The sequence below is a fragment of the Aquarana catesbeiana genome, linkage group LG07, assembly GCF_042186555.1.
Source record: "Aquarana catesbeiana isolate 2022-GZ linkage group LG07, ASM4218655v1, whole genome shotgun sequence".
Lineage (NCBI taxonomy): Eukaryota > Metazoa > Chordata > Amphibia > Anura > Ranidae > Aquarana > Aquarana catesbeiana.
In genome coordinates this window covers 93,819,564-93,846,894 of record NC_133330.1, presented here as the reverse complement: position 1 = coordinate 93,846,894, position 27,331 = coordinate 93,819,564, and the positions used below count along the sequence as shown (strand labels likewise).

The following is a 27,331-nucleotide window of genomic DNA, read 5'->3' as shown; positions in this document are numbered from 1 at the left end:
TATTCAAATATCCAAAAAAAAAAAAATAATTGTGAAAATAGTGCAACTCTTCATAAAGTGTAAAATTTTGGACACCGTAGATCCTTCACCAAAGTGCAAAAATGCCAATCCACACCCTTATAGAATGAGGCTCACCAGATTGTAGATTTCAATCGCACGTGTGATTAAATCACTTTCAGCTTTATAAAGATGATCAACCGGATCTCCTCAGATTCAAATGGATGACAGCTCTCTCCACATGTAGAGATAAAATCAACACAAAGCCTCCAATAGTGTAAAAACCTCTTGGGTAACAGTTTTAATGAAAATGTAATGCGCTTAAATCACAGATAAAAACAAATCGCTTTTGGTATATGTTAGTTACATGCGGGGTTCCTGCGTGCTGCGTCTCCAACCCCTCCTCGCTCGCACTCACAGATAACACTCTCAGCGTCAAGATTCAGTTGCCGTGTAGCCACGTCCCTAACATGTTTTGTTACTTCCAACTTGATCACAGGGGATGCTTTTTCATTAAAACTGTTACCCAAGAGGTTTTTACACTATTGGAGGCTGTGTTGATTTTATCTCTACATGTGGAGAGAGCTGTCATCCATTCAAATCCGAAGAGTGGAGATTGGGTTCATCGTCTGCATAAAACTTAAAGTGATTTAATTACGCATGCGATTGAAATCTACAATCTGGTGAGCCTTATTCTATAAGGGTATGGATTGGCATTTATTTTTGCACTTTGGTGGAGAAGTATCTACGGTGTCCAAAATTTTCCACTTTATGAAGAGTTGCACTATTTTCACAATTGATTCTTTTCTGGATATTTGAATATATTTATGATGGACATTATTTTTGATTTTATTATGGACACGTTTGAATAATTGTTATTCTTTTGCGCTACTCTGATTGTGAATATTGACACTACATTGTTTTTCACCCTATATTTTATTATTTGCATTTTAAGTAGCAGCACCTATATTTAGGTCAATAGCGCAGTGCTTATATGAGAATTTACTTACCGTATTTTACTCACTGAACTGCAACTCAATTTATAACATTTGTATTATGTGTTTTTTCTGGATTTTTGGTTGATATTCTGCCTCTATCATTCAAAATACACATATGATATAAATTATAGACCCTTCATTTCTTTGTAAGTGGGCAAACTTACAAAATTTGCAGGGGATCAAATAAATATTTTCCCCACTGTACATTACACATTCTTTGGTAGGTTCAAGCGGTTCTAAAGGCTTTTTTTTCTCAAAAATAACAAACATTTATACAGAACAGCCAGAACCTTCTCGTTTGTGGTCCCCCTGCCAGGGTTCTTGGCTCCTCCCCATCTTTGTGTGCTCCTATAGCAAGCCGCTTCCTATGGTAGCACACCTGCAAGCTTGATCCCAAGTCAGGCCGTGTGCATCTACAGTATTGGCAATAAATGACTCAAGTGCAAATAGGAGCAACAAGTGGTTAAAAGGATGTGGGGCAACCAGCCTAAATCCTACAAAAGCAGCATAAGTCAAACACTATAAACAATGCCTGCATCTTTCGCTCTCTCTGGGACTGCATGTGCAGACCTGTTCAACAGACATCTGTTGCAGTGTACTGACCAGCATTACAGATGGAGGGGTCACAAATACACATAAAATCTGTCAAGCAGATTTTGTTAATTGAGAGATTGACCTCATTTGCATCTAAATGTGTCACTAATTTGCTTGATAAAATACCTCTCAATGTACAGAAAAGTAAATGCAATGCTAGAATCTTTTTGGGTACATTCACACCATATGCTGTGGGACTGCATTGTGCGTCTATTCCAGTGCAGTTCCACCAAATGACTAGGCAAAATGCCTTTTCTCCCTATCTGCTCGGTTCACAGCGTTGCAGTGGTGTGCGGACACAGTGATCACTAGGAACAGAAGATCTCTCTCTACTCCCCTGGCAGAACGAGAATCTGTTTAAATTGACAGATACCCGTTCTGCCTCTCTGTGGAGCGATCACGTGTGGCCAAAGGACATCGCGGCCGACGGGCACGCAACTTATAACATCCAAGTGAAACATTTAACCCCAACATATCAGAAAAAAAAAAAAAGTTGGAAAAAAGGATCATGTCCTCGTATCAGTATTTTGTTGAACCACCTTTGGCTTTATATACAGCCTGTTAGTCTATTGGGATGTGTCTCTACTAACATTGCACATCTAGACTTTGCAATATTTGCCCGTTCTTCTTTGCAGGACTGCTCAAGTTCAGTTAAATTTGATGGTGACTGTTTGTAGACTGCAGTCTTCAAGTCATTCCACAGATTTTCAACAGGGGTTTAAGTCTGGACTCTGACTAGGCCATGCAAAGACATTCACCTTTTTCTCCTTCAACCACTGTGTGGTCATTTTTCTATGTGCTTTGGGTCATTGTCATGTTGGAAGGTGAACTTTCTTCGCATTGACGTCTTTCTGGCAGAGGGCAGCAGATTTTCCTCAAGAATTTGATGGTATTTTGCCCCATCACTTTTCCCCATCCTGACAAGTGTTCTAGTCCCTGCTGCAGGGAAACAACCCCATCACAGGATATTACCACCTCCATGCTTTACTGTTGGAATGGTGTTATTTGGATGGTGAGCTGTATTGGATTTCCACCAGATATATCGTTTGGTATGCACTAATTAAATTTTCGTGTCATTTGATCACAACACCTTTTTCCATGTGGCCCCAGAATCTTCAAGGTGCGTTTTGGTAAAGCTCAGTCGTGGCTGCATGTGGCGGCCTTTCTTGAGGAGTGGCTTTTTTCTTGCAACTCTCCCATACAAGCCACATTTGTGGAGAATTTGTGACATTGTTGTCACATGAGAAGTAAAAGGAGTATGCTGGGATATAAACCCAGTTGTTGCTGGACTTTATTGGCATGACATGAGACCAAACACATTTTTGGATAAGAAAATATATACAATTTTATTTATAAAATTTAAAATTACAAAAGGAATTAAAAAAATCTCTGTTGTGTTCTGATATGAACACATTAGAACAAAATACTGCACTATGATACACAAAAACACTTTATATTGTGCATATATCACAAACTTGAGGTGTACTAGGTAATTATATCCTCCCAAGGGTCAACGCATTTAGCTGGATTGCGTAGGATATACCAGATGCACCATAGATGCCGCCAACTATGGCGCATCCGGTGGGGGGGGGGGGGGGGGGGGGACCTGCAGTGGCTAGCCGCTGCCTCTTGCTGACTTGTATCCAGATGAATGCCTTCCATCTAAGGACTTTTTGTTAAGCTATGTTCAGAGATTCATGGTATACCCATTTGAGACACTTCTCTATCTTGGGTGTATACAAGTACTAAACTATATACTGTGAAGTGTGAAATTTTTGGCCCATTTTGATCAATGAACTGCAGGCTGTTTTTGGGAGTGATAGCCCCTGTGTCCTCCCCACAGGCGTTTTGATGCCTTTGTCTTTCCTCCATATGTTGATAATATGATACCTTACCTATGGGTCCTGAAGAAGCTGCGCAATCCAGCGAATCGCATTGACCCTTGGAGGATATAATTACCTAGTACACCTCAAGTTTGTGTACAGTACACTGTGTGAGAGCTGATTGGAGGAAAGGGACACCCCCTTCCACATAGGTAGAGGAACATGCAGAGCTGTATTATGAATAGACAAGCTCAGTGCTCATCTCCCTCTAAGCTCCCTCCCCAACACAAATTTTCAGCTGCTATCTCATGTGTCAGAGAACTTGTCAGAAGGGACTCATGCTGATCCTTTTTCCAAACTCAGTGATTCTGCTTTTGAGGTTTTTTTTTTTTCTGACATACTGGTGTTATATCTTTTACTTTGATGTTATAAGTTGTAAATACAGCTGGATAAAACAAAAACTGTCTATCTTCATTTTAGGCTGCAAAGCAACAAAAATGTTATTATTTTAAAAGGGGGGTGATTCTTTTCTATACCCACTGTATATGTAAGCAGTTTTACAAGCATTGTATTTTTGTCTACCCAGTCCTGAGATTTACATGGCTCTGCCACACAGCACAGCAAAGATAGAGGGCACCCCGTACGGTTACGGTGACATTGTCATAACAATATAGAACGTCTATTGCTGACCTCCTGCTAAAAATTCTTGTTGCCTTGCTGTGCCTGGAATCATTGCTGTGATGGTTGAATATTTTTTACTAATTTTCACAAATGTTACAGATACACAGATATGCAGTTAAGTATGTTACACAAATTAAATATATATCCATCTGAATAAATTGGGTACATACAGGTTGATACATTAAGATCAGGTCTAACAATACCTCAGTATGCGGAATGGATAACTGATGAAATCTAGATAAAAATATGATGAAAATGTGTGAACCAAAATAGCTGTATTAGGGTGTGTATCAATTTTGCAGAATAGAAGAGGAAGCATTGCCATAATATATTAGGGTGCATTCATACTTGCAGACTGCCTGCGTCCAGGGCAGAGAGATTACATGCAAGTGTGCGCAATTAGCTGCGGGAACCAGCAGCCTCCCATTGCTTTCAATGAGGCTGCCTCTTGTAGCTAATTGCTGGGATTCTCGCATGCAGTCGATCTGCAGGTGCATTCGCAAGTGTGTGTGTGGGTTGGGGGGGGGCGAAATGGCTGAGTTAATGAAAAATGACTAGACTGCTCTCATCCTGGAGTGGGTGTCTCTCAACAACAAAGTGATACTCTCATGTCAGGGGAAGTGGTTAAAATTTATGGGGAGATATTTAGTCATGTTGGGCTACCAAATGACATGAAACTGCTCCATTTTGGCAACTGGCTTCTATTTGCTCATGGATTATCTGTGTTGTTCTAATTTTTACAGGTTACATTGGCAAAGTGTCGAAGCTCTGGCAATTGACTGCATAGCTACCGTGATAACAAATGTTACCAATTTCAATTGTTTGTTGCTCATTCTCAACAGCTTTTGTTGAGGACAGTGATACATTGATTTGCTCTCACAGTTCGTTTAGTTAGTACAGAGAGCATCTGGAACACTCTGGTCCAGGCTGATTTAGCAAATTGGTATGTCCACCAGGTGTGGATAAATGCTCCCTGCTCCCACAATTTCAAAAGCAGGCCAAGGAATATCCCGCAACATATGTAACAATTTTGGTATGGTCCAGGTACAAGGCTAGGATCTTGTAATTAGTTGTCACAGCAATCACATTTTGGGAGCATGGCCAGTTTGTAATATCTGTTACTAAGGGTTATATTGAGGTCTTCCTTCTATTTCCATGTGTATGCTGGTAATTCAGATGTGTGCATTATTAAGCATTAAATATAGCAGACAAATTCTGGGGAATGTGGGTCCCAATGACACTTTTACTTAGTGTAGTGGATACAGTAAAGGTGGGTTGGTTAGGATGATTGAAATGAAATGTTTAACGTGCAAGTATCTAAAAATTTCTGTGTTCAGAAGGTTATAATAGTCTTTCAGCATTTGAAAGGATTGAACCCTGCCTTTGGTTAGAAGTTTGAAAAGCTAAGTGATGCCTAGGGACTTCCATTCTTTAAAACTGAATTCCAAGAATTCAGCTCCTTTGTAAAAAGCGAAAGCACACTATAAGTGCATGACATCTCCTGGGCTTACTGTAGCTCTATTATTTACATCTGACAGGTTTATTGTATTCCTGAAAGACGGCTGCTATATTTCAGGAAGCCCAACACTGATGCTTTAGGTCCAATCATTTTTAACATTAGAGACGGCGTAGCTGCTATGCCTGCCCTCCCCTCCTCCTGCCCAATCACAGAAGCCTTTGTATTATGTGAACTCATTCATAAAATACAAAGGCTTCTCTGAATGGGCAGCAAAGGAGAGGGGCAGGCATAGCTGCTGTGTGTGTGCGCGTGTGTGTCTCTCTCTCTCTCATAGCCCCGGCAGAGCCAAAAACCCATCATATGTAAATAATAGAGAAGTTTCCAGGCGAGTCAAAGCCTGGGCGAATGCTGGGTTATAGAATGGACAGCAGGGAAAGAAGGCCACCACACTACTTAGTGTTATCCAGTTTACTTAGAGTGTGAGAGGTGATTGGATAGTGATCTGTTTTCTGTCCTGGAGTCTCATCCAAAGAAGACTATTCATTTTTAGATCTGTGATAGGTGAAATAGCATTTGGATTTCTGGAGACAAACTGAAGTATTTGCCATTGGAGAATCTGTAAAATGTGTGTGTGTTCGTGTGTGTGTGCGCGACGACTTGGACTGGCAGCACCTGGAACTTGTACAGAAGTTTTTGAAAGTAAAGCCGGATATGTGATTTTCTTAACTGCAGCCACGTGTTGCAGGAAAGAGAATTGCTATATTCCCCCAACAACACAATCAGCGTTGATGGGGGAATCCCTCCTGTGGAACTATTGTGTTCTTCCAGCAGGGGGCATGAAGAGCCGTCCTGGCTAGAAGAACATGCAAGGATTACTGCTTGCGGCTGCAGATGCTGTCAATAATTGCATGAAAATTTGGCATGCTGATTGTACCCAAGTTGATCAATCAGCTTGGGTACATTCAGCCTGCCCATAAATGGTGCGAATCTCGGCCGGTTCCTGTTGAACCGGTCTATAGCTGGCTTAAGACATTTTCACATGAAAAAAGGATCATTTCCTTGTATCAGTATTTTGCTGAACCACCTTTGGTTTTATTTACAGCCTTAGGTTTGTTGGGATATGTCTCTACTAACTTTGCACATCTAGACTTTGCAATATTTGCCCACTCTTCTTTGCAGGACTGCTCAAGTTCAGTTAAGTTTGATGGTGACCGTTTGTGGACTACAGTCTTCAAGTCATTCCACAGGGGTTTAAATCTGGGCCCTGACTATGCCATGCAAAGACAATCACCTTTTTATCCTGTGCTTTGGGTCATTGTCATGTTGGAAGGTGAACTTTCTTCGCACTGACATCTTTCTGGCTGAGGGCAGCAGATTTTCCTCAAGAATTTGACGGTATTTTGCCCCATCCATTCTTAACTTCTATCCTGACAAGTACTCCAGTCCCTCATGCAGGAAAACAACCCCATCACAGGATATTACCACCTCCATGCTTTACTGTAGGAATGGTGTTATTTGGATGGTGAGCTGTATTGGATTTCCGCCAGACATATCGTTTAGTATTCAAGCCAAATAATGAAATTTTCGTGTCATTTGATCACAACACCTTTTTCCATGTGGCCCCAGAATCTTCAAGGTGCGTTTTGGTAAAGCTCAGTCGTGGCTGCATGTGGCGGCCTTTCTTGAGGAGTGACTTTTTTCTTGCAACTCTCCCATACAAGCCACATTTGTGGAGAATCTGTGACATCGTTGTCACATGAGAAGTAAAAGGGGTATGCTGGGATATACCCTGCTGTTGCTGGACTTTATTGGCATGACATGAGACCAAACACATTTTTGAATAAAAAAATATATACAATTTTATTTATAACATTTAAAATTACAAAAGGAATTTAAATTGAGCTTCCACTGTGGTGGTGAAAATCTTGCATGCTGCATTTTTAGTCAGTTAAAAAAAAAAAAAAAAAAAACGCACCAAAAACACACCTCCCCGAAATGCACTAAAAGCTCAGCTCAAACGCAACAATAACGCACCCGTGTTACATTTTTGATGCGTTTTTTAAATCACATCACCTATGAGAAACACACTATAAGCACAGAAAGATCATGTGCGTTTTTGGAGCCTTTATCGGCAAAATGCAGAAACCACCATTTTCGGCCGATGTGTTTCAGCCTCTGAAATTTCAGTGCAACTCTAGTTTTTAGCAAGCAGACGGCTCTTTAACCACTTGCCGACCACGCTATAGCTGAATGATGGCCACAGTGCGGCCCTTTACCAAGAGATCAGCTGTGTCCAACAGAAGCCGGTTATCGGCACTCCTTTCCTCATGCCGACAACAGAAGACAGCCAATAACCAGCTTGTGTATAAAGAGACATGTACATTGATAATTAAGATAATCAGGGCACTGATGATCAGTGTCCTGATCATCAGTGCAGTCCCAACAGTACCCACCAGTGCTGCCAATCAGTTGCACCTACCAAAGCAGCCTCATCAGTGCTGCCTATCAGTGTCCATCAATGCAGCCTCATCAGCACACATTAGTGAAGGAGAAAAATGACCTATTTGCGGTATTTTATAATAAACTACGAAAATGTATTTTTTATTTTTTCAAAATTTTCGTTATCTTTTTCGTTTATTTAGCAAAAAATAAAAAACCCAGCAGTGATTAACCACTTTAACTGCTTGCCACCCGCCCACTGTCAAATGACAGCGGGGCGGTGCGGCTCTCATTCTGGGACGCCGTCATATGACGGCATCCCAGAATGGCTGCTCTCGTGGCCGCACTGTGTTGCTAGGACATGGCGTGACCCCGATCTCTGGAAAGAGCAAAGTCCGCGGCTCTTTAACCATGTGAACGGCTGTGTCCAATCACAGCCAGTCACATGTAAACAAGGAAGTGCCAGTAATCGGCGATCCTCGCCTCACACTGACAGAGTGTGTGGCGAGGAGAGCCGATCAGCGGCATATCTCCACGCAGGGGGACATGTAATATCTCCACGCAGGGGGACATGGGAATGTAATCAGGGCATTGATCATCAGTGCCCTGATTACAATATTGCAAAATAGTGTCACAAGTCAGTGCCCACCATTGCCAGCTATCAGCGCCCACCAATGGCAGCAATCAGTGCCCACCACTGCCCACAAGTGCCACCAGTGCCCATTAGCAATGCCAGTCAGTGCTGGCAATCTGTGCTACCCATCAGTGCTGCCCATCAGTGCTGTCAATCAATACCCATCAGTAATGTCCATTAGTGCCACCCATCAGTACCGCCTATCAGTGCCGCCCGTCAGTGCCCACCAGTGCCGCCCGTCAGTGCCCACCAGTGCCGCCCGTCAGTGCCCACCAGTGCCGCCCGTCAGTGCCCACCAGTGCCCATAAGTGCAGCATATTAGTGCCTCCTCATCAGTGCCATCTAATCAGTGCCCAAAAGTGCCACCTCATCAGTGCCCATAAGTGCTACCTAATTAATGCCCACCAGTTCAGCCTATCACTGCCCGTCATTGCTGCCTCGTCAGTGAAGGTGAAAAATTACTTAGTTACAAAATTTACTGAAAGAAAAAAAGTAAAAAACTTTTTTTTTTTCAACATTTTTGGTCTTTTTTTTTTTGTTTGTTTTTGTAAAAAATAAAAAAAAAACAGCAGTGATTAAATACCACCAAAAGAAAGCCCTATTTGTGTGAAGAAAATGATAAAAAATTTGTTTGGGTACAGTGTAGCACGGCCACGCAATTGTCATTCAAAGAGCGACAGCGCCGAAAGCTGAAATATGGCTTGGGCAGGAAGGGGGTGTAAGTGCCCTGTAGGCAAGTGGTTAAGGACCGGAAGGTTTTACCCCCTTCATGACCAGGCCATTTTTTGAGATACGGCACTTCGCTACTTTAACCGTAAATTGCGCAGGTGTGCAACGATACACCCAAATAAAATTGGTGTCCTTTTTTCCCACAAATAGAGCTTTCTTTTGGTGGAATTTGATCACCTCTGCGGTTATTTTTTGCGCTATAAACAAAAAAAGACTGACAATTTTGAAAAAGAAAAAAAGTATACAGTTTAGGCCAATATGTATTCTGCTACATATTTTTGGTAAAAAAAATTTAAAATTTTTTTTTTTTTAAATCGCAATAAGCGTATATTGATTGGTTTGTGCAACAGTTATAGCGTCTACAAAATAGGGGATAGATATATGGCATTTTCTTTATTATTATTTTTTTTACTAGTAATGGAAGTGATCAGCGATTTTTAGTGGGACTGCGACATTGCGGCGCACAGACCAGACACTTCTGACACTTTTTTTGGGACCAGTGACATTATTACAGTGATCAGAGCTAAAAATATCCACCGATCACTGTATAAATGACACTGGCTGGGTAAGGGTTAACACTAGGGGGCGATCAAGGAGTTAAGTGTGTCCTAGGGAGGTGTTTCTAACTGTGGGGGGAGTGGACTGACTGGGAGTACATCGCTGTTCTTGATCACTAGGGACAGACAATCTCACTGCACTCTCCTGTCAGAATGGGAATCTACTTGGTTTAGATTGGCAGATCCCCATTCTGCCTCTCTAAGGAGCAATCGCGGGTGGCCGGCGGACATCGCGGCCGCCGGCCACAGTATATCGGGCTCAAAAGGACGTACAGGTACATCGTTTCGCGCATTAGGGCCGCCCTGCCACATGTATATATGCGGTGGGCGGTCCTTAAGTGGTTAAATACAACTAAAAGAAAGGTCTATTTGTGTGAAAAAAAACAATAAAAATTTAGTTTGGGTACAGTGTTGCATGACTGCGCAATTGTCATTCAAAGTGTGACAGTGTTAAAAGCTGAAAATTGGCCTGGGCAGGATGGGGGTAAAAGTGGTTAAAATATGTAAGCCCAACCACTAAATTCTCATATACCCTCTTGCATGTCCTTGTTCAGGTTTCTCCTCTTATATGATGGGAGCGCTCTGTCCTTGTCTCCCAGTTGTGCTCCTGCAATGTCACCTTCCTGTGGCAGCTACTAGCAGCCATTTCAACACTCATTACGCAGACACAGTCCACTGCTGTCACCATTGGGAAACCCGCTCTGAGAAATTCTATGCAGCAATCTTTGGAGTGCATGTATGTAGACAAGTAATGGTTGAAAAGTGGCTGCAGGCAACCAGCAGCACCAAAATACAACAAGAGATGAAAATTATTATATAAAAATGCCATTGCTGATACATAACACTTTAGCAAACGTAACCACTTCAGCCCGGGAAGATTTGGCTGATCAACGACCAGGTCATTGTTTGCGATACGGCACTGCGTCGCTTTAATTGACAACGTCATCCGGCGCTGTACCCAAACAGAATTGACGTCCTTTTTTTTCCCCACAAATAGAGCTTTCTTCTTGTGGTATTTGATCATCTCTGCGGTTGTTATTTTTTGCGCTATAAACTAAAAAAAAAAAAAAAAAACCACAATATTTTGTACTTTTTGCTATAACAAATTTTCCCAATTTTTTTTAAAAAAAAGCTAATTTTTTTCTCAGTTTAGGCCGATATGTATTCCTCCGCATATTTTTGGTGATAAAAAAAAAATCACAATAAGCGTATATTGATTACTTTGTGCAAAAGTTTTTATTATTATTATTTTTTTTACTAGTAATGGTGGCGATCTGCGATTTTTATCGAGACTGTGACATTATGGCGGACACTTGACACATTTTTGGGACGAATGACAATTATACAGCGATCAGTGCTATAAAAATGCACTGATTACTGTATAAATGTCACTGGCAGGGAAGGGGTTGACACTAGGGGGCGATCAAGGGGTTAACGTGTTCCCTAGTGTGTGTTCTAACTGTAGGGGGATGGGACTGACTATAGGAGATGACAGATCGTGGTTCCTAGCCATTAGGAACTCACAATCTGCATCTCCTCACAGAACAGGAATTTGTGCGTTTACACACACACACGTCCCTGTTCTGCCCCTCGTGCCCACAACCGACAGTCGCAAGCATCGGCACTCCCGCAGTGCTATCCCGCGTAAAGGAGCCGACGTACAGCTACAACGGTTTGCGGGATCGTGCCGACCTGCGTCAGTATAATGACGGCAGCTGGTCGGCAAGTAATTAATGTCTTTCAGTTAGCCCTCGTTAAACAGGGCAAATCGCATGACAAGTCGCACCCTATTGTCGGCAACAGCACTGTTCAAATCGGTGCAACGCCAAATTTGCGGTGATGCATCGATTTGAAAAAGTAGTTCCTGCACTACTTTTGCCGATTTCAGGTGCGATTTGCATAGACATCTGTGCATGAAGCCGCACAGCTGTTCTCAAAGTCACACCTGAAGTCGAACAGACATGCGGCTTTGAAATCGTGCAATTTCAGATGAAGTCACATCGGCTTAGGGTTTACATCTACATTGTTCTTACTGAAACAAAAATTACTCAAACCAGACACAGCAAAGCTACTAGCATTTTCACAAGGCAGGCCACATATCAACTGCAAGGCCTTATACCTGTTTCAGGACTGTGAACCACTCTAAAACAAACCCCAATTCAACTCTGTATCTATAAGCTTTGTAGAGAAATCATTTTCACAACACAGACACTGATAGCTTTTTTTTACTATGAAAACAGTTCTCGGTAGTAGAGATGTGCAGGATGGAAAAATTTGTTTGGTTTCAAATTTGTTTGTTAATAATTTGTTTCATCATATTTGTTATGTTAGGATGATTTGTTCTCAGAATTTGTTTTGTATATTCAGATTTGTTTCATATATTAGTTTTCGAATTGGAATTATATTGCAATAAATACAGTAATGCCGCGTACACACAGTCGGATTTTCCGACGGAAAATGTTCGATGGAAGCTTGTTGTCGGAAATTCCGACCGTGTGTAGGCTCCATCGGACATTTTCCGTCGGAATTTCCGACACACAAAATTTGAGATCTGGATCTCAAATTTTCCAACAACAAAATCTGTTGTCGTAAATTTCGATCGTGTGTACACAATTCCGACGCACAGTTCCACGCATGCTCGAAATCAAGCAGAAGAGCCGCACTGGCTATTGAACTTCATTTTTCTTGGCTCGTTGTACGTGTTGTACATCACCGCGTTCTTGGCGATCACAATTTCCGACAAGATTTGTGTGACCGTGTGTATGCAAGACAAGTTTGAGCCAACATCCGTTGGAAAAATCCATGGATTTTGTTGTTGGAATGTCCGATCGTGTGTACACGGCATAAGTTATAAAAGTAAAATAAGATGATGATACCTATTTAGGCTGCTTTATAGAATAGAATAGAAAATATTGAATAGAAAATATTCTATTATATTTTACTTTATTCTATACTAGTCTATGATTTTCTATTCTATTTTTTTATTATGTTCTTTTCTATTTTATTCTATTATTTTCCTTTATTTTCTATTATATTCTATTGTGTGTGATTGTATACGTTGCTATAAAGCAACCCAAGTGGAAAGCATCATCTTATTCCACTTCTATACCTTACTGTATTTATTGCAATATGTTTCAATTTTGAATTTGAATATGGATAATTTGTTGAAATACGTTAGTATTGTGTATTATGAGTGTCACTCGCGCAAAGTGTTAAAGAACAAAAATCCTCTATTGTGAATGTGAAATTAAAAAAATATAAAATTTTGTATCCAAGAGATATATCCGAATCCCCAAACAGCAAAAATGTTGTCCGAATTTTGATTCGTAACGAAATAAATCACTAATGTCTACTTGGCAGGCTGCTAGCCTAATGTTATTAAAGTGGGGTTCCACCCAAAAAAACAAAAATACCTGAAAAATTGTAAAAAAAAAAAAAAAAAAAAAAAACCATTTGAATATTTTTTTTTTTTACTTACCTCTAAATGCCTGTTGCTAGGTGGTCCCTCGTAATCTGCCTCTTCCTTTGCCTGGGCTGGTGACATCACTTCCCCCACGGCACAGGAAGGGCTCGGCTCTGCTCCCTCCCTCCTGTCAATCATCTGGGACCCATTACAGGTCCCAGGTGATTGAGCGGCCAATCACGGCGCGCGGCGCCGCTCGCTCATGCGCAGTGGGTGCCAGGCTGTGAAGCCACAGCCCGGCGCCCACAGTTGAAATGCCGGCGCCGACGAGCGGAGGGGGGGGGACGAGCGGGGCTTCGATCCCCCGCATCGCTGGACCCAGGGACAGGTAAGTATCCAATTAAAAGTCAGCAGCTGCAGTATTTGTAGCTGCTGACTTTTAATTTTTTTTTTTTTTTTTTAATGGAGCCCCTGGGTGGAACTCCTCTTTAACAACCAGAAGTTATTTCTAACCTGTTCACACCACATGCAGTCCAGTGCGTTTTTTTTCTGCATCAAAAATGCATGGAAAGTAGGTTATATGGTTTTCAATGGCATAGTTCACACCAGTGCTGCAGTTCCAGTGCGTTCCAGGTCCAGAAAAAAAAGTAGAACATGCTGCGTTTTTACTGTACTGGAACAGTGTAAAATGCACCAAAAACGCACTGGAACACACATGTCCTTTTTTAAGGTTAAGAAAAAAAAGAGGGGGAAAAATGCATTAGGACTGCATCAAAAATGCACTGGAATGCACCAAAAACGCATCAAAAACGCGCATGCAGAAAACCATCTGGAACGCATCCAGACTGCGTTTCTATGGTGTGAACTGGCCCTTACTGCTCGTTAAGAATATGTAAATAGTTTAGTGTCCACATACCAGGCACAGATGTACTTTAAGAACACTGGCCAGTTTATCAAAAATTGTTAGTAGCCCTCCAATAGAAAGAGTCTAATACTCATTTAAAGCAGAGTTCCACCCAAAAGTGGAATTTCCGCTAATTTGTTTCCTCCCCCCCTCCGGTGCCACAATTGGTACCTTTCGGGGGGGAGAGGGGACAGGATACCTGTCTTTGACAAGTATCCTGTGCCTACTTTCGGCAGCCACAGCTGTGGATATTGACATCACCGCTCTGCTGACCACTCAGCTCCCTCCTCCTCCCTCTGTCGTCGGGCCAGTAGAAGAGAGGAGGGGAGCCTCCTGCATGCGCAGTAGGGTTCCCGCCGTGAAGCCGTAAGACTATACTGCCGGGTTCCCTTACCCGCAATGGCGGCGGCATGCCCCCCGACAGCTGATGGAAACATGAGCTGCGGTGCCGACATTGCTGGACTCCAGGACAGGTGTCCTATTATTAAAAGTCAGCAGCTGCAGTATGTGTAGCTGCTGGCTTTTAATTTTTGCAGGGGTGGGCGGACCTCCGCTTTAATCTAGGAGGCATGAAAAAGACAGACTTACCTTTTTTATTAGCTCCTGTGCAATTCCTCCCTGCCAGTAGGAAGGCTCCCCAAAGCCAGCCCACTTCACTGATTATGCGGCCGCCTCCATGCCAACTTCATTACATACTACCAAAAGGAGATTTGTAGCAGCTGACCAGGGTTCAGGTTTTTAAAAACTAAAGCAAGAGGGTCAGAGTGACATTAAAGTGAAGCCAAGTCCCGCTGTCTTTGTCAATGAATGCAGCAATGGGATTCGGGAGTGAGCCTGCACGGATGCCCCCATGGAAACGGTCTCTCCGTGAGGGCACTCAGTGAAGGGTAGGAGCCAGAAGCGCCGCCGGCAGACTCCAGAAGAGGAGGATTGGGGGGCTGCTCTGTGCAAAACCCTTGCACAGAGCATGCAAGTATAACATGTTTTTAAAATTTTTATAAAAATAACAAACAACACCTTTACAACCCCTTTAACCACTTAAGGACCCCCCCACGTACATATACTGCGGCAGGGCAGCCCTTAAGCGCAAAATCATGTGCTTGTACGTGGTCTGTTCTTCCTTGTCTGGGGCGCATGCGCCACTGGAGATCCGTTCCCGCTGTGATTGGACACAACGTGAGCCAATCAGCGGGTCCGGCAGACCTGATGTCCGCCAGGAATCCGGCGATCGTTCGGAGAGAGGCAGAGGGGAAAATGCTAAGCAGAAACAAGGATCTCTTTTCCTTTAGTCAAAGCACATCCCCCACAGTTGGAAAGCATCCCCTAGGGACACATTTAACCCTTTGATTGCCCCTGATGTTAACCCCTTCCTTGCCAGTATAATTAGTACAGTGACAGTGCACTTTTTTTTTTAGCACTGATCACTGCATTGGTGTCACTGGTCCATAAAAAGTGTCACTTAGTGTCAGATTTGTCCGCCGCAATCCCGCTATAAATCGCTGATCGCTAACCATTATTAGTAAAAAATAATTTAAAAAAATAAAAAGCCCCTAAAGCTATCCCATAGTTTGTAGACGCTTTAACTTTTGTGCAAACTTTTTTTTTTAAATTGTTTAAATTTGTTTATAGCACAAAAAAAAAAAACACAGAGGTGATCATATTTGATCAATACCACCAAAAGCAAGCGCTATTTGTGGGAAAAAGGACATCAATTTTATTTGGGTACAGCGTCACATGACTGTGCAATTGTCAGTTAAAATAACTCAGTACTTTTTGCTGTACTGAAAAAATGGCCTAGTCAGGAAGGGGGTAAAACCTTCCGGGGCTGAAGTGGTTAAGACAGCTAGAATTTTCTCTAGGTCAGCAATGACAACCTCATTGTTTGCCTTGTTCAATACTTTGTAAGCCACTGACCAGGAACAAGAATACAAATTAGCAGTTTTGACTTTGCCCTGACTTAATTTTCTGCAGGTCAGGGAGTGACAAAGCATAGAAAATCTTTAAAGGTGACCTAACACCACCAACCCCCCGATCTCCCAATCGCCGCTGTATTTACCTCCCCTGAGCCTGAGCTGTCAGGGCTCATGTAAAATGCTCCACCAGTCTGGTGAAATCCCTGCTGCTTTCTCTCCTCTCTGCTCAGTGCTACAAGGATGGACCAGACAGATTCTAATTGGTCAGCACAGTCCATGTGGAAGTGGAACTAAACCCATCAATTTAACAGTTTCCCAAAAAGTACCATTCAAAGCATGCTGTGAACAATAACTATCACAGTTGCTTGTGCTTTCAAATATACTGTCAAGCCATCAAAAGGCTGGTGTCACAACTGAGCCCAAGTGTAGTACCATGTTAACTGCTGATCAAACAGGCCAAGATGGCAGCTACTTTGACTGTAAAGGGTTTAGCTATACTGTGTGTGGCCCTGTTGACTGCCCCCTCCCCACTATACCTTGATGAAAAAAAAAAAAAAATCAAAGGAGCTGGGCAGAAAATTGTCAGCCAAACAACACCTGCATCCAACCAGATTCATGTATAGTTCAGGTACTTGACAGCCAATGGGGCCAGTTGTCATAATACAAAACCAGCAGCAGGAGATTTGTTTGCTCCATGATATGCAACATGGAAACCTGAAGGATGAACAATAAAAAAAAAAAAATCTATAGGTGTATGGCACACGGGTACAGAAAGCTGTTGTCCATACACCTTGATCGATTTTGATCACTGCAGCTGAAACAATTCTCAGCCCAGTAGTTGCCTCTCCACACTAGCAGATTCCACTTTACGGCTGCCCAGACGAGTTCAAACTACTCCAGGCCGAATGCTGCATCAATGCCGGCTGCTGCTCTGGACTTGCTGCTCCTGGTTGCTAAGCAACCAATGCTACAAGCCTGATCTGCTAACAGTATTCATATAAGCGTTGTTCCAGAGAGAGCATCTCTGCACCTGCAAACCCTGACTACATGACAGTTCGCTAAGCTTTGTGTATTATAAACACCTGCTATGTTTTTATCCAATACAATTATGTTTTTACTATTTTTGTATCTCAGTGTTGATCTCCTTCAACCTTTTCTACATGCACTTACTGCAACATAAGCTGCACATCATTGCTCGGAACTTGTTTACTGTATTGGTACCAATTATGTATGAGCTGCATTTGTTTGAAACCAGGTTCAGGTCTAAACCCAGAAGCCAGCTGTCATTCTTGGTCCAAGGAGATATGGGAAGGAGATTACCCACCCTGCAGCTGACTTTACAAAGGGGCTGGGTTGCTCCTGACATCACTGACCAAATATGGCCACATGAACATATTAGGACAATATAGCTGACCATATTAACATGTTCCAAAGGTGAACTTATCCTTCAAAATGTATCTATACCCAAAAACAAAGATTTAATATATTGCAAAAAGTTTAAATGTGGTGGCTACATTAGGGTTTTTTTTTTTCTCATTATGTTTGTCTGGTTAGCAAATTAACACCTCCTGTCTTCAGGTGTCTCCACTCTGGATGGAGGAGCAATGAAGACACCTTTGAGCAGCAGCATTGTCAGTCAGGGGGGAGGGTAGTGAGGGCACATGAAGATTTTCAACCCCAATTCCAAAAAAGTTGAGATACCGTGTAAAATCGACATAAAAAACAGAATGCAATGATTTGCAAATCTCATAAACCCATATTTTTTTCCTGATAGAAAACATAACAAAAGTTTAAACAGAAAATGTACCATTTTAAGAAAAAAATAAGGTCATTTTGAAACTGGTGGCAACAACACATCTCAAAAAAGTTGGGACAGGACAACTAAAAGCTGGCAAAGTACAACTTCAATTCAGTTGGGACAGGACCAGGTTTATCACACTGTAGCATCCTTCTCTTCTAACAACACTCTGTAAACATCTGGGAACCGAGGAGACCATTTGCTGGAGTTTTGGGAGAGGAATGTTGTCCTGTTCTTGCCTGTTCATATAATGCTCTAAAACCTGGATATATCCTTCAGCATTACTAGTGCCTTCCAAATGTGCAAGCCTGCCAATTCCATACACATTAATACACCCCCATACCATCAGAGATGCAGACTTTTTAACTGTCTGATAACAAGCTGGTTCCCCTCATAGTACAGAAAACACGGCACCCACGGTTGGCAAAAAAAATCAAATTTTGATTCAGCTGACCACAAAAAAGTTTTTCACTTTGCGACAGACCATTTCAAATGAGTTTTGGCTCAGAGAAGGCAGCAGTGTCTCTGGATCATGTTCAGATATGGCTTCTTCTTGCATGATACAGCTTTACCTTGCCTTTTCGGATGGCACAGAGAACTGTGTTCACAGACAGTGATTTTTGAAAGTATTCCTGAGCCCAAGCAGTGGTGTCCTTCACAGAATCATGTCTGTTTTGTTTTTTGTGTTTTTCTGGGGGGTGGATTTCTTTAGATTCTCTGAATCTGATGATGAAATGTACTGTAGATGATGATACATTTAACCCCTTCCCGACCACGCTATAGCTAAAGAGGGCATCTATTAACGTCCTCCCGTGATCGCGGTTCCCGCATGCCCCCTGCAGTGTGTGGGCGGCACACTCTGTGATCGCGGAGTCCTTCAGACTCAGCTGATCACAGTTTGGGGTAAAGGGCCAATCACAGCAGCCCTTTACCATGCAATCAGCTGTGTCCAATGACAGCTGATCGCAGATATCAACAAGCCGGTGATGCGATTTTCTTTCCTCACGCTGAGACTGTGAGGAGAGGACAGAGCTGATAACCGGCTTTTGTTAAAGGGACATCGTCACGGATAATCAGGGCAAGGATTATCAGTGCAGTGCCAACAGTGTCCACCAGTGGCTCCTCATTAGTGCAGCGTATCACTGCAATCTCATCAGTGCCCACCCATTAGTGAAGGAGAAAAATTAACTGTTTGCTAAATTTCAAAACAAACTATGAAAAAAGGTTGTTTTTTCGTTGTTTAGCAAAAGAAAAAAAAAAAAAAAAAAAAAAAAACAGTGGTGATTAAATACCACCAAAAAAATGATTAAAATTAAATTTGGGTAGGGTTGCATGACCGCGCAATTGGCATTCAAAGTGTGACAGCACTGAAAATTTTAAAAATTGGCCTGGGCAGGAAGAGGGTAAAAGTGCCCAGTAGGCAAGTGGTTAAAGTCTTTGCAATTTTTCACTGAGGAACATTATTCTGAAATGGTTTGATTATTTTTAGATGCAGCTTTTCAGATTGGTGAACCTCTACCCATCTTTACTTCTGAGACACTCTGACTCTCTAAGATGCTCTTTTTATACCCAATCATGTTACTGACCTGTTGCCAATTAACTTAATTGATTGCCTAAATGTTCTTCCAGCTCTTCCTTATTAATACCACTTAGCTTTCTGTTGCCCTGTCCCAACGTTTTTGAGACGTGTTGCTGTCATCAATTTTATAATGGCCTTATTTTTTCTTAAAATGATACATTTTCGCAGTTTAAACATTTGATATCGGGAATAAAATATGGGTTTATGAGATATGCAAATCATTGTGTTCTGTTTTTATGTAGATTTTTACACAGCATCCCAACTTTTTTTTTGGGCTTGGGATTGTAGATGGGCTTGACTAACAAATGATTTGTCTCATCTATCTAACAGTGACTTTGTCTGGACAGCTCATTCTGCTAAAGGAAGTTGAAAATGTAAACATTTACTGGCCAGATCACAGGTGAAAATAAAAGGGAACATGTTGTAATATATTACATTTTTGGGGTGTAATTCCATTTTAAGAACGCTAAAAAGAAAATGAATAAAAATGTAAAATTTGTTTACTTGCTATTCAGGCTGCAACTAGCAATTATTTTCATAATCGGTTGGTTAATCTAAGCAATATCCAGCCAACTAATCAGATAAAAACCTCAAAAAAAGCGTGGTGTTTAATTTAGCTATAATGTAAAGTGTAAAAAGAGACAATTTATTCTTAAATATCTATATGTAGTGCTAAATATAAATAACCAGCTATATATGGTTAGAGAACAAAATATCTATTCCACTCTGAGAATAACAAAAGTGGTGTATTTAAATCTTTTATATTAGGTCACTTTTACACTGAGGCGTTACAGGCTTTTTGCACTAAAAATAGCGCCTGAAAAATGACTCTTCTGCAGCCCCAGTGTGAAAGCCCGAGTGCTTTCACACTGGAGCGGTGAGCTGGCAGGACAGGAAAAAAATTCCTGCAAGCAGCATCTTTGGGGCGGTGTGGGAGCGGTGTATACATATACACTTTGCAAGCGCTTTTAACCCTTTTTCGGCGGCTAGCAGGGGTTAAAAGTGTCTAGCTAGCGGCTGAAAAGCGCCACTAAAACTAGCAGCGCTTTGCCATCAACGCGGCCAGCGCCTCAGTGTGAAAGTGGCCTTAAAGTAGTACTAAAGGCTGAGACTTTTTTGCATGGATATAATAATTTTAAATATAATGCACAATACTAGTAAACGTTTACTTTTAGGCTCCTTTCACACTTGTGCAACTTGGGATCTGACTTGTGAGACCCTTAGTGCCAGTTCACACAGGGGCGACTTGTCAGGCGACCTAGCCGCCTGACAAGTCGCCTCCCGTTCTGTACAATGGAACCGTTCTAATAGGAGCGACGCAAGTCGCTCCGACTTAGAAAAAGGTTCCTGTACTACTTTGGGGGCGACTTGAGGCGACTTGCATAGATTTCTATACAGAAGTCATTTTGCAAGTCACCGTGGAAGTCGTGTGCAGGTCGCCTCAGTGAGGCGACCTGCAAGTTGTGCCGCCCCTGTGTGAACCGGGGCTCAGTCGCAGGACATGTGAAATTCAATGTATTTCTACCAACACTACTTAAGTCGCTGTGACTTCAGAAAAGGTTCCTGCACTACTTTGGTCTGACTTTTGATGTAACTTTGGTACAGAGAATTTAAAGGGGTTGTAAACCCTTGTGTTTTTTCACCTTAATGCATCCTATGCCCCCCAGCCCCCCCATTTTAATTACCTGAGCCCTGGAACTTGACCCGGCGGGGACGCGCTGTCCCTCTGTCCAGGGTTCTCGGCTCCTGATTGGATAGATTGATAGCAGCGCAGCCATTGGCTCCCACTGCTGTCAATTAAATCCAATGATGTGGGCGCCGGGGGGTGAGGCCAAGTCATACATTCGGTGGCTATGGATTTTGAATGATGGACTTGGGAGGTAACCCCCATGGGAGAGCACTTCTCCTAGGGGGTTAGCTGATGCGGGGAAGAGCCGCCGAGGGACCCCAAAAGAGGATATTCGGGGACACTATGTGCAAAGCATGCTGCACAGTGGAGGTAAGTATGACATGTTTGTTATTTTTTTTTTTTAAATAATCAAAGTTTTACAATCACTTTAAAGTCAGATCAAAGTTACACCAAAAGTCGCTCCAAAATTGCACTGAAAACTGTGCAACTTTGGAGTTGCACTAATGTAAAAGGAGCCTAAATGTAGTTGTAATGCTATAAATTACTTCCAGTCTATCAGCCTTCAGCTTCTCTGAGTTCAGATGCTGATCTTCCCTGCACAGAGCCCTTAAAGTGATTGTAGACATTGGATTTTTTTAAAAAACAAACAAGTCACACTTACCTGCTCTGTGTAATGGTTTTGCACAGAGCAGCCCCTATCCTCCTCTTTTGGGGTCCCCTGCCGGTGTTTCCGGCTCCTTCTGCCTTCAGAGTAGCCTTATAGCAAACTGCAAAGTATAGTATAGAGTGCCCCTATAGCAAGGAAAAAAAAACCTTCTGCCTTTAGAATCACTTCCTTCTCCTGCCCAGGACTACATGTTCCATGAGGCATTGCTCCTCACAGATTCACATTCACAAGTTCTCAGGCACTTACTGACATGTATGGACGGTGTACTGAGCTGTATGTGTGCTGCACTGTATTTCCTGATATGTAAACAAATAATGCATTCTGTACGCAGGCCGACTAATCGGCTGACCAACTAATCGATTATGACTATAGTTGACAACTATTTTTATAATCAATTATACTCGATTATGTGGATTTGTTGTTTCTGTCCTACTTGCTATTAGTAAACCACACCTCCCATCTATGTAGCCACACTTATACTTCACATGCTACCAAAGTGTCTTAAAGTGATTGTATACCTCAGACATGAAATATGAACAAAGCATATCCCTCTGTAGTATGTATTTGTCTCAATTAAGAGCATTAAGTGCCATTTCTGTCTGCTGCTTTGTTCTTCTGCTATCTGCATGAGTCGCTTCCAATTTTCCTGACACCAAGCGAAAAAAAAAAGGTGATGGGGAGGGATCTCCAGCACACAACCATTGATTGACAGCCTCAGCTCGTTTCCTGTGTGCTGTGTGAAGGGATGGTGTCCCTTCCCTTCAATCAGTTCTCAAAGTTCTCCCTGAGCTCTGAGAAGTGCAATTCCACCTCCCCACCCCATTTTTTTTTTTGACAGCTCAGACAAGCTTTATAAATTTTATACTTTGATCGGCTGTAGATAAGAGAAGACTGAAGATAGACAGTTACAACCTATGTAAGAGGATCGGTTCATTCTCTGTGTATCACCTGAGGCCAGTCACTTTACTGAGTATATGTGAGGGTTTTCAAACACTTTAAAGCTGAACTAAACGCCTAGAAATACTCATCTTTTCCTTCCAGCGATGAGGTGGTTAAATCCCTTGCCACAAGCAAATGTTCTCCTGCACTCGCAATGGTTAACCCAGGAGGTATACAGTGTGAAATTCCCTTCTGAACACTGATGGTGTTGCTGCCCTCTCAGGACAATGGGTATCCCCCGACTGAAAAATATCGAATAAAAGAGAAGGGCACACTGACCTAGTGCATTACCTCAATAAAATGTATTACAAGATAAAAACAGCAAAAAATATACTCACAAACGCATATTGTGTGAACGCATATCATAGCAAGTGCGATTGACTGCCCGAAGGTCTAGTCAAGTCCATCGGTACTGTCGGAAGACCAGGAGGCGTCCAAATGCCTGACGCAATTCACCACCCTGGCTCTGATTGAGGGTTCGCCCTTGAAACGCGTCAGCCATTTGGACGCCTCCTGGTGTTCCGGCAGTACCGATGGCCTTGACTAATACCTCCAGGCAATCGATTTCACTTGCTAGGATATGCATTTGCACAATATGCGTTTGTGAGTATATTTATTGCTGTTTTTATCTTGTAATAAACTTTATTAAGGTAATGTGCAAGGTCAGTGCGCCCTTCTCTTTTTATTTGATATTTTCTAATCCCTTGCCAGCCACTGTCATCTTTCCCCTGGCATTTCTATTTTCTGGGTTTGCAGCCTCTTAACAACTCCCCGACACCGATGTGTGGTGGCAAAAGGGTTGGCTTTAATGCCCACACCTGCGTCGCTGTGTGGCGATGTTTATATGCTGAGAGTGCGCTCACCACTCTGAGCTAAAGATCGGTAGCCGGCAGTACAGGCTTTCAATCATGTGACAGTGGCCACATGATTACTGATCCTTCCCACACATTCTGAACTTTTTAAAGTCATGCTGCGGCAGGCGGGAAGGGGGTTAGTTGGCTGGTCTGGGAATTATTTCATTCTGTGTCATTCCAGCACAGCTTGAGTGTGCCAGTGTTCTATCAGCTTACCGCTAACCGTCAGATCATGTAACAGAAGTGACATTCTGACCAAAAAATACTTACTGTGCATGCGCTATGCGTTCCACATCGCTATGCATTCCAAACACTACATGTTCTGACGGGTAGCGGAAATCTGAACACCCATGCGGACATCTTACTACACCCAACTACGTCTTGAATCAGAGTCATTTTAGCAATAAAGTGAGCGTATATAAATAAATATACTATGGGCCAGTTCACACCATAGAAACGTAGTCCAGATGCGTTCCAGATGCTTTTCTGCATGCACGTTTTTGATGCAGTCCAGTGCATTTTTTCCCTCTCTTTTTTCTTAACTTTAACCGGTTCCCGACCGGCTCACGCACATTTACTGCGGCACAATGGCAGAGCTGCGCAAAATCCTGTACATATATGGGGTTGCCTTTAAGAGCCACCAGAGGGTGCGCATGCACCGGCTGCAAGGCGGGGGGACCTGATTCGCGTGGCCGGCGATCGCCGCCGGCCACGCGCAAACGTGTGCACGAGAGCCAGGCATGGGGATTTGTGTGTGTAAACACACAAATCCCTGTGGTGTCAGGGGAGAAGAGACATCGTTTGTTCCTACTAAGTAGGAAAAACAATATGTCTCCTCCCCTAGTCAGTCAAATACCCATACAGTTAGAACACACTGAGGGAACACATTTAACCCCTTGATTGCCCCCCAGTGCTAACCCCTTCCCTGCCAGTGACATTTTACATAGTAATCAGTGCATATTTATAGCACTGATCGCTGTACAAATGTCAATGGTCCCAAAAATGTGTCAAAAGTGTCTGTCTGTCGCAAAACTAAAATATTAAAAATGCCCTAAAAATGGCATAAATCTTTCCCATAGTTTGTAGACACTATAACTTTTGCGCAAACCAATCAATATACGCTTATTGCGATCTCTTTTACCAAAGATATGTAGAAGAATATATATTGGCCTAAACTGATGAAGAAATTTGTTTTTTAAAAACATTTTTGGGGATATTTATTATAGCAAAAAGTCAAAAATATTTTTTTTTTTCTTTTCAAAATTGACGCTCTTTTTTTGTTTACAGCGCAAAAAATAAAAACCGCAGAGGTGATCAAATACCACCAAAAGAAAGCTCTATTTGTGGGAAAAAAAGGACGCAAATTTTGTTCGGGTACAGCGTCGCATGACCGCGCAATTGCCAGTTAAAGCGACGCAGTGCCAAATTGTAAAAAGTGCTCTGGTCAGGAAGGGGGTCTTCCGGGGCTGAAGTGGTTAAATAAGGACATGTGTGTTCCAGTGCGTTTTACAGCATTCCAGTACAGTCCAGTGCAGTGCAGGAAAAATGCAGCATGTTCTACTTTTTTTTTTCTGGAACTGCTAGCACTGGTGTGAACTATGCCATTGAAAACCATATAACCTACTTTCCATGCATTTTTGATGCAGAAAAAAAAAAAATGCACTGGACTTCATGTGGTGTGAACTGGTTCTCTATTGATATCTGTGATGCTGTTTGGGATGTTTAATTTTGAAAGTGTAAAGGTTTAGCGCTGAGTAAGGATAGGCTCAGGCTTGTTCGCAGCTCCACATGCTCGAGACCGCCAGGAAGCTTACACTGCACAGCGCTAACCACAAGCACTGAGACATTTCCGGATCTGTGCAGCCGCGGATCCGAAAATGTCTCACTGCTCGTGATTAGCGCTGTGCAGTGTAAGCTTCCTGGCGGGCTTGGGCATGTGAAGCTGCGAACAAGCCTGAGCCTATCCTTAGCACTGAGCAGTGCCGGGTGTGCCCACATGACCTCTGCCACCTTCCTACTGCTGGCATCCAGCTTCTTTCAAAATGTAACATCAAAACAGCATTGCAGTTGTCAATACACTTATTTACGCTCATTTTATTGCTAAAATTACTCTGAAATTCAAGACATAGCTGGGTGTAGTAAGGTGTCCGCGTGGGTGTTCTATCAGATTACCGCTATCAGATCATGAAGTGTTTGGAACGCATAGCTCATGCGCAGGAAGTATTTTTTTTTGGTCGTAGTGTCTCTTCAGTTACATGATCTGATGGGTAGCAGTAATCTGATAGAACACTGGGAACTCATGCTACACTGTGCATGCGCACCTGAGTGAAATCAATAGAAACCTGGGAGCAGGTAAGACCCCTTTCACACTGAGCCGCCATGGGCGTCAGCTATTTTTAGCGCCGCTTTACTGTTGTTTTAGCAGCGCTATTCGGCCGCTAGCGGAGCGGTTTTAACCCCCCGGTAGCAGCCGAAAAGGGGTCAAATCCGCCTGCAAAACGCTGCTGCAGCGGCGTTTTCCCGGCTGTATGGCGGCGCTGCCCCATTGTTTTCAATGGGCAGGAGCGGTGGAGGAACAGTGTATTCACCGCTGCAAAGAAGCTGCTGGCAGGACTTTTTGTGACGCCCTGCCAGGGCAGCGTCCCAGTGTGAAAGCCCGAGTGTTTGCAGCTGAGGCTTTTTTCAGGCGCTATTTTTAACGCTGTAGCGCCTGAAAAACGCCTCAGCGTGAAAGGGGTCTAAGTGTTTATCGCAGAGGTGACACAGTAAGTGTCTTGTACAATAAAGAGCTGCCTGCTCACTGTTGTTTTATTAGTTTCCTTCCACTATAATACTATAGACAGTATACAACACACATAGAAGATACCAGAAGAGCAATGTCAGGACACTTACCGGCTACAATACACTTAGCTGACAGTTTCACCATTATGCTGGCACCCTCCTTCCAATGCTGATGTAACCTCCCCCCCTTCAATGGCAGGATGCAGGCTGTGCACAACCACCGTCCTCTATCCCTCTGAGCTCAGCCCTGGCTTCCCCAGCAGCTCGGCTTCAGCTTCCAGAAGGCTTTGTTTACACTCCTGTATCCCTGAGCAGCGTGCGCGTGCACAATCTCCCATTCACACACTGCACTTGTGCACGCCCCCTTCCCTACGCACTGCGCATGTGCGGCTTATTCCGCACGCTCCCGTAGTGCCGCACTGCGCATGTGCGGTGTATTATGCACGCTCCCCTAATGTGCCTACTGTAATGAGCGTATCAGTAAAGTGTGCAGCCTGGGAGCCCATATGATTAACCCTTTTATGAACACCAGTTTATTAGGCAGTTACACAGGTTTGAAGTGGAAGTAAACTTCCAACTTTAAATTTTACCTATAGGTAAGCGTATAATAAGGCTTACCTATGGGTAGTAGTAAATATCTCCTAAGCGCGCACCGTTTACTGTATATGCAGCCAGCAGGATTGCCAACCGCCAGTAAATTTGCTGACAGTTTGTAAAAATCAGTGATTTTTTTTTTAACAAATGCCAGTAAATATCAGGGGCTGATCATTTCATGCTGTGTTGACTTTTTAAGTGTAAATCAAGCAATTACCTTGTTATAGGTATTGTCAGTGTTTCAATATCATGTTTATACTGATCAAATATTCACTGTGTTAGTTTTCAATAGGAGTTTTGTCATTTCTCAGGCTACCAGTAAAATCTGTGCTCCCAAAGTAAATGTTCCATGTTTGCG

At 42.7% G+C, this 27,331-nt stretch overlaps 1 protein-coding gene across 1 annotated transcript in view; it reads right to left on the bottom strand.

Moving 5' to 3' along the window:
* The window catches only part of IFT27 (intraflagellar transport 27), a 134,320-nt gene extending 107,572 nt beyond the window's left edge, over nt 1-26,748 (bottom strand). Inside the window, exon 1 of the mRNA XM_073592499.1 lies at nt 26,491-26,748. Within this exon, the coding sequence (XP_073448600.1) occupies nt 26,491-26,524 (34 nt within the window). The 5' untranslated portion in view covers nt 26,525-26,748. The remainder of the gene's footprint in view (nt 1-26,490) is intronic.
* Nucleotides 26,749-27,331: the final 583 nt, after the last annotated feature.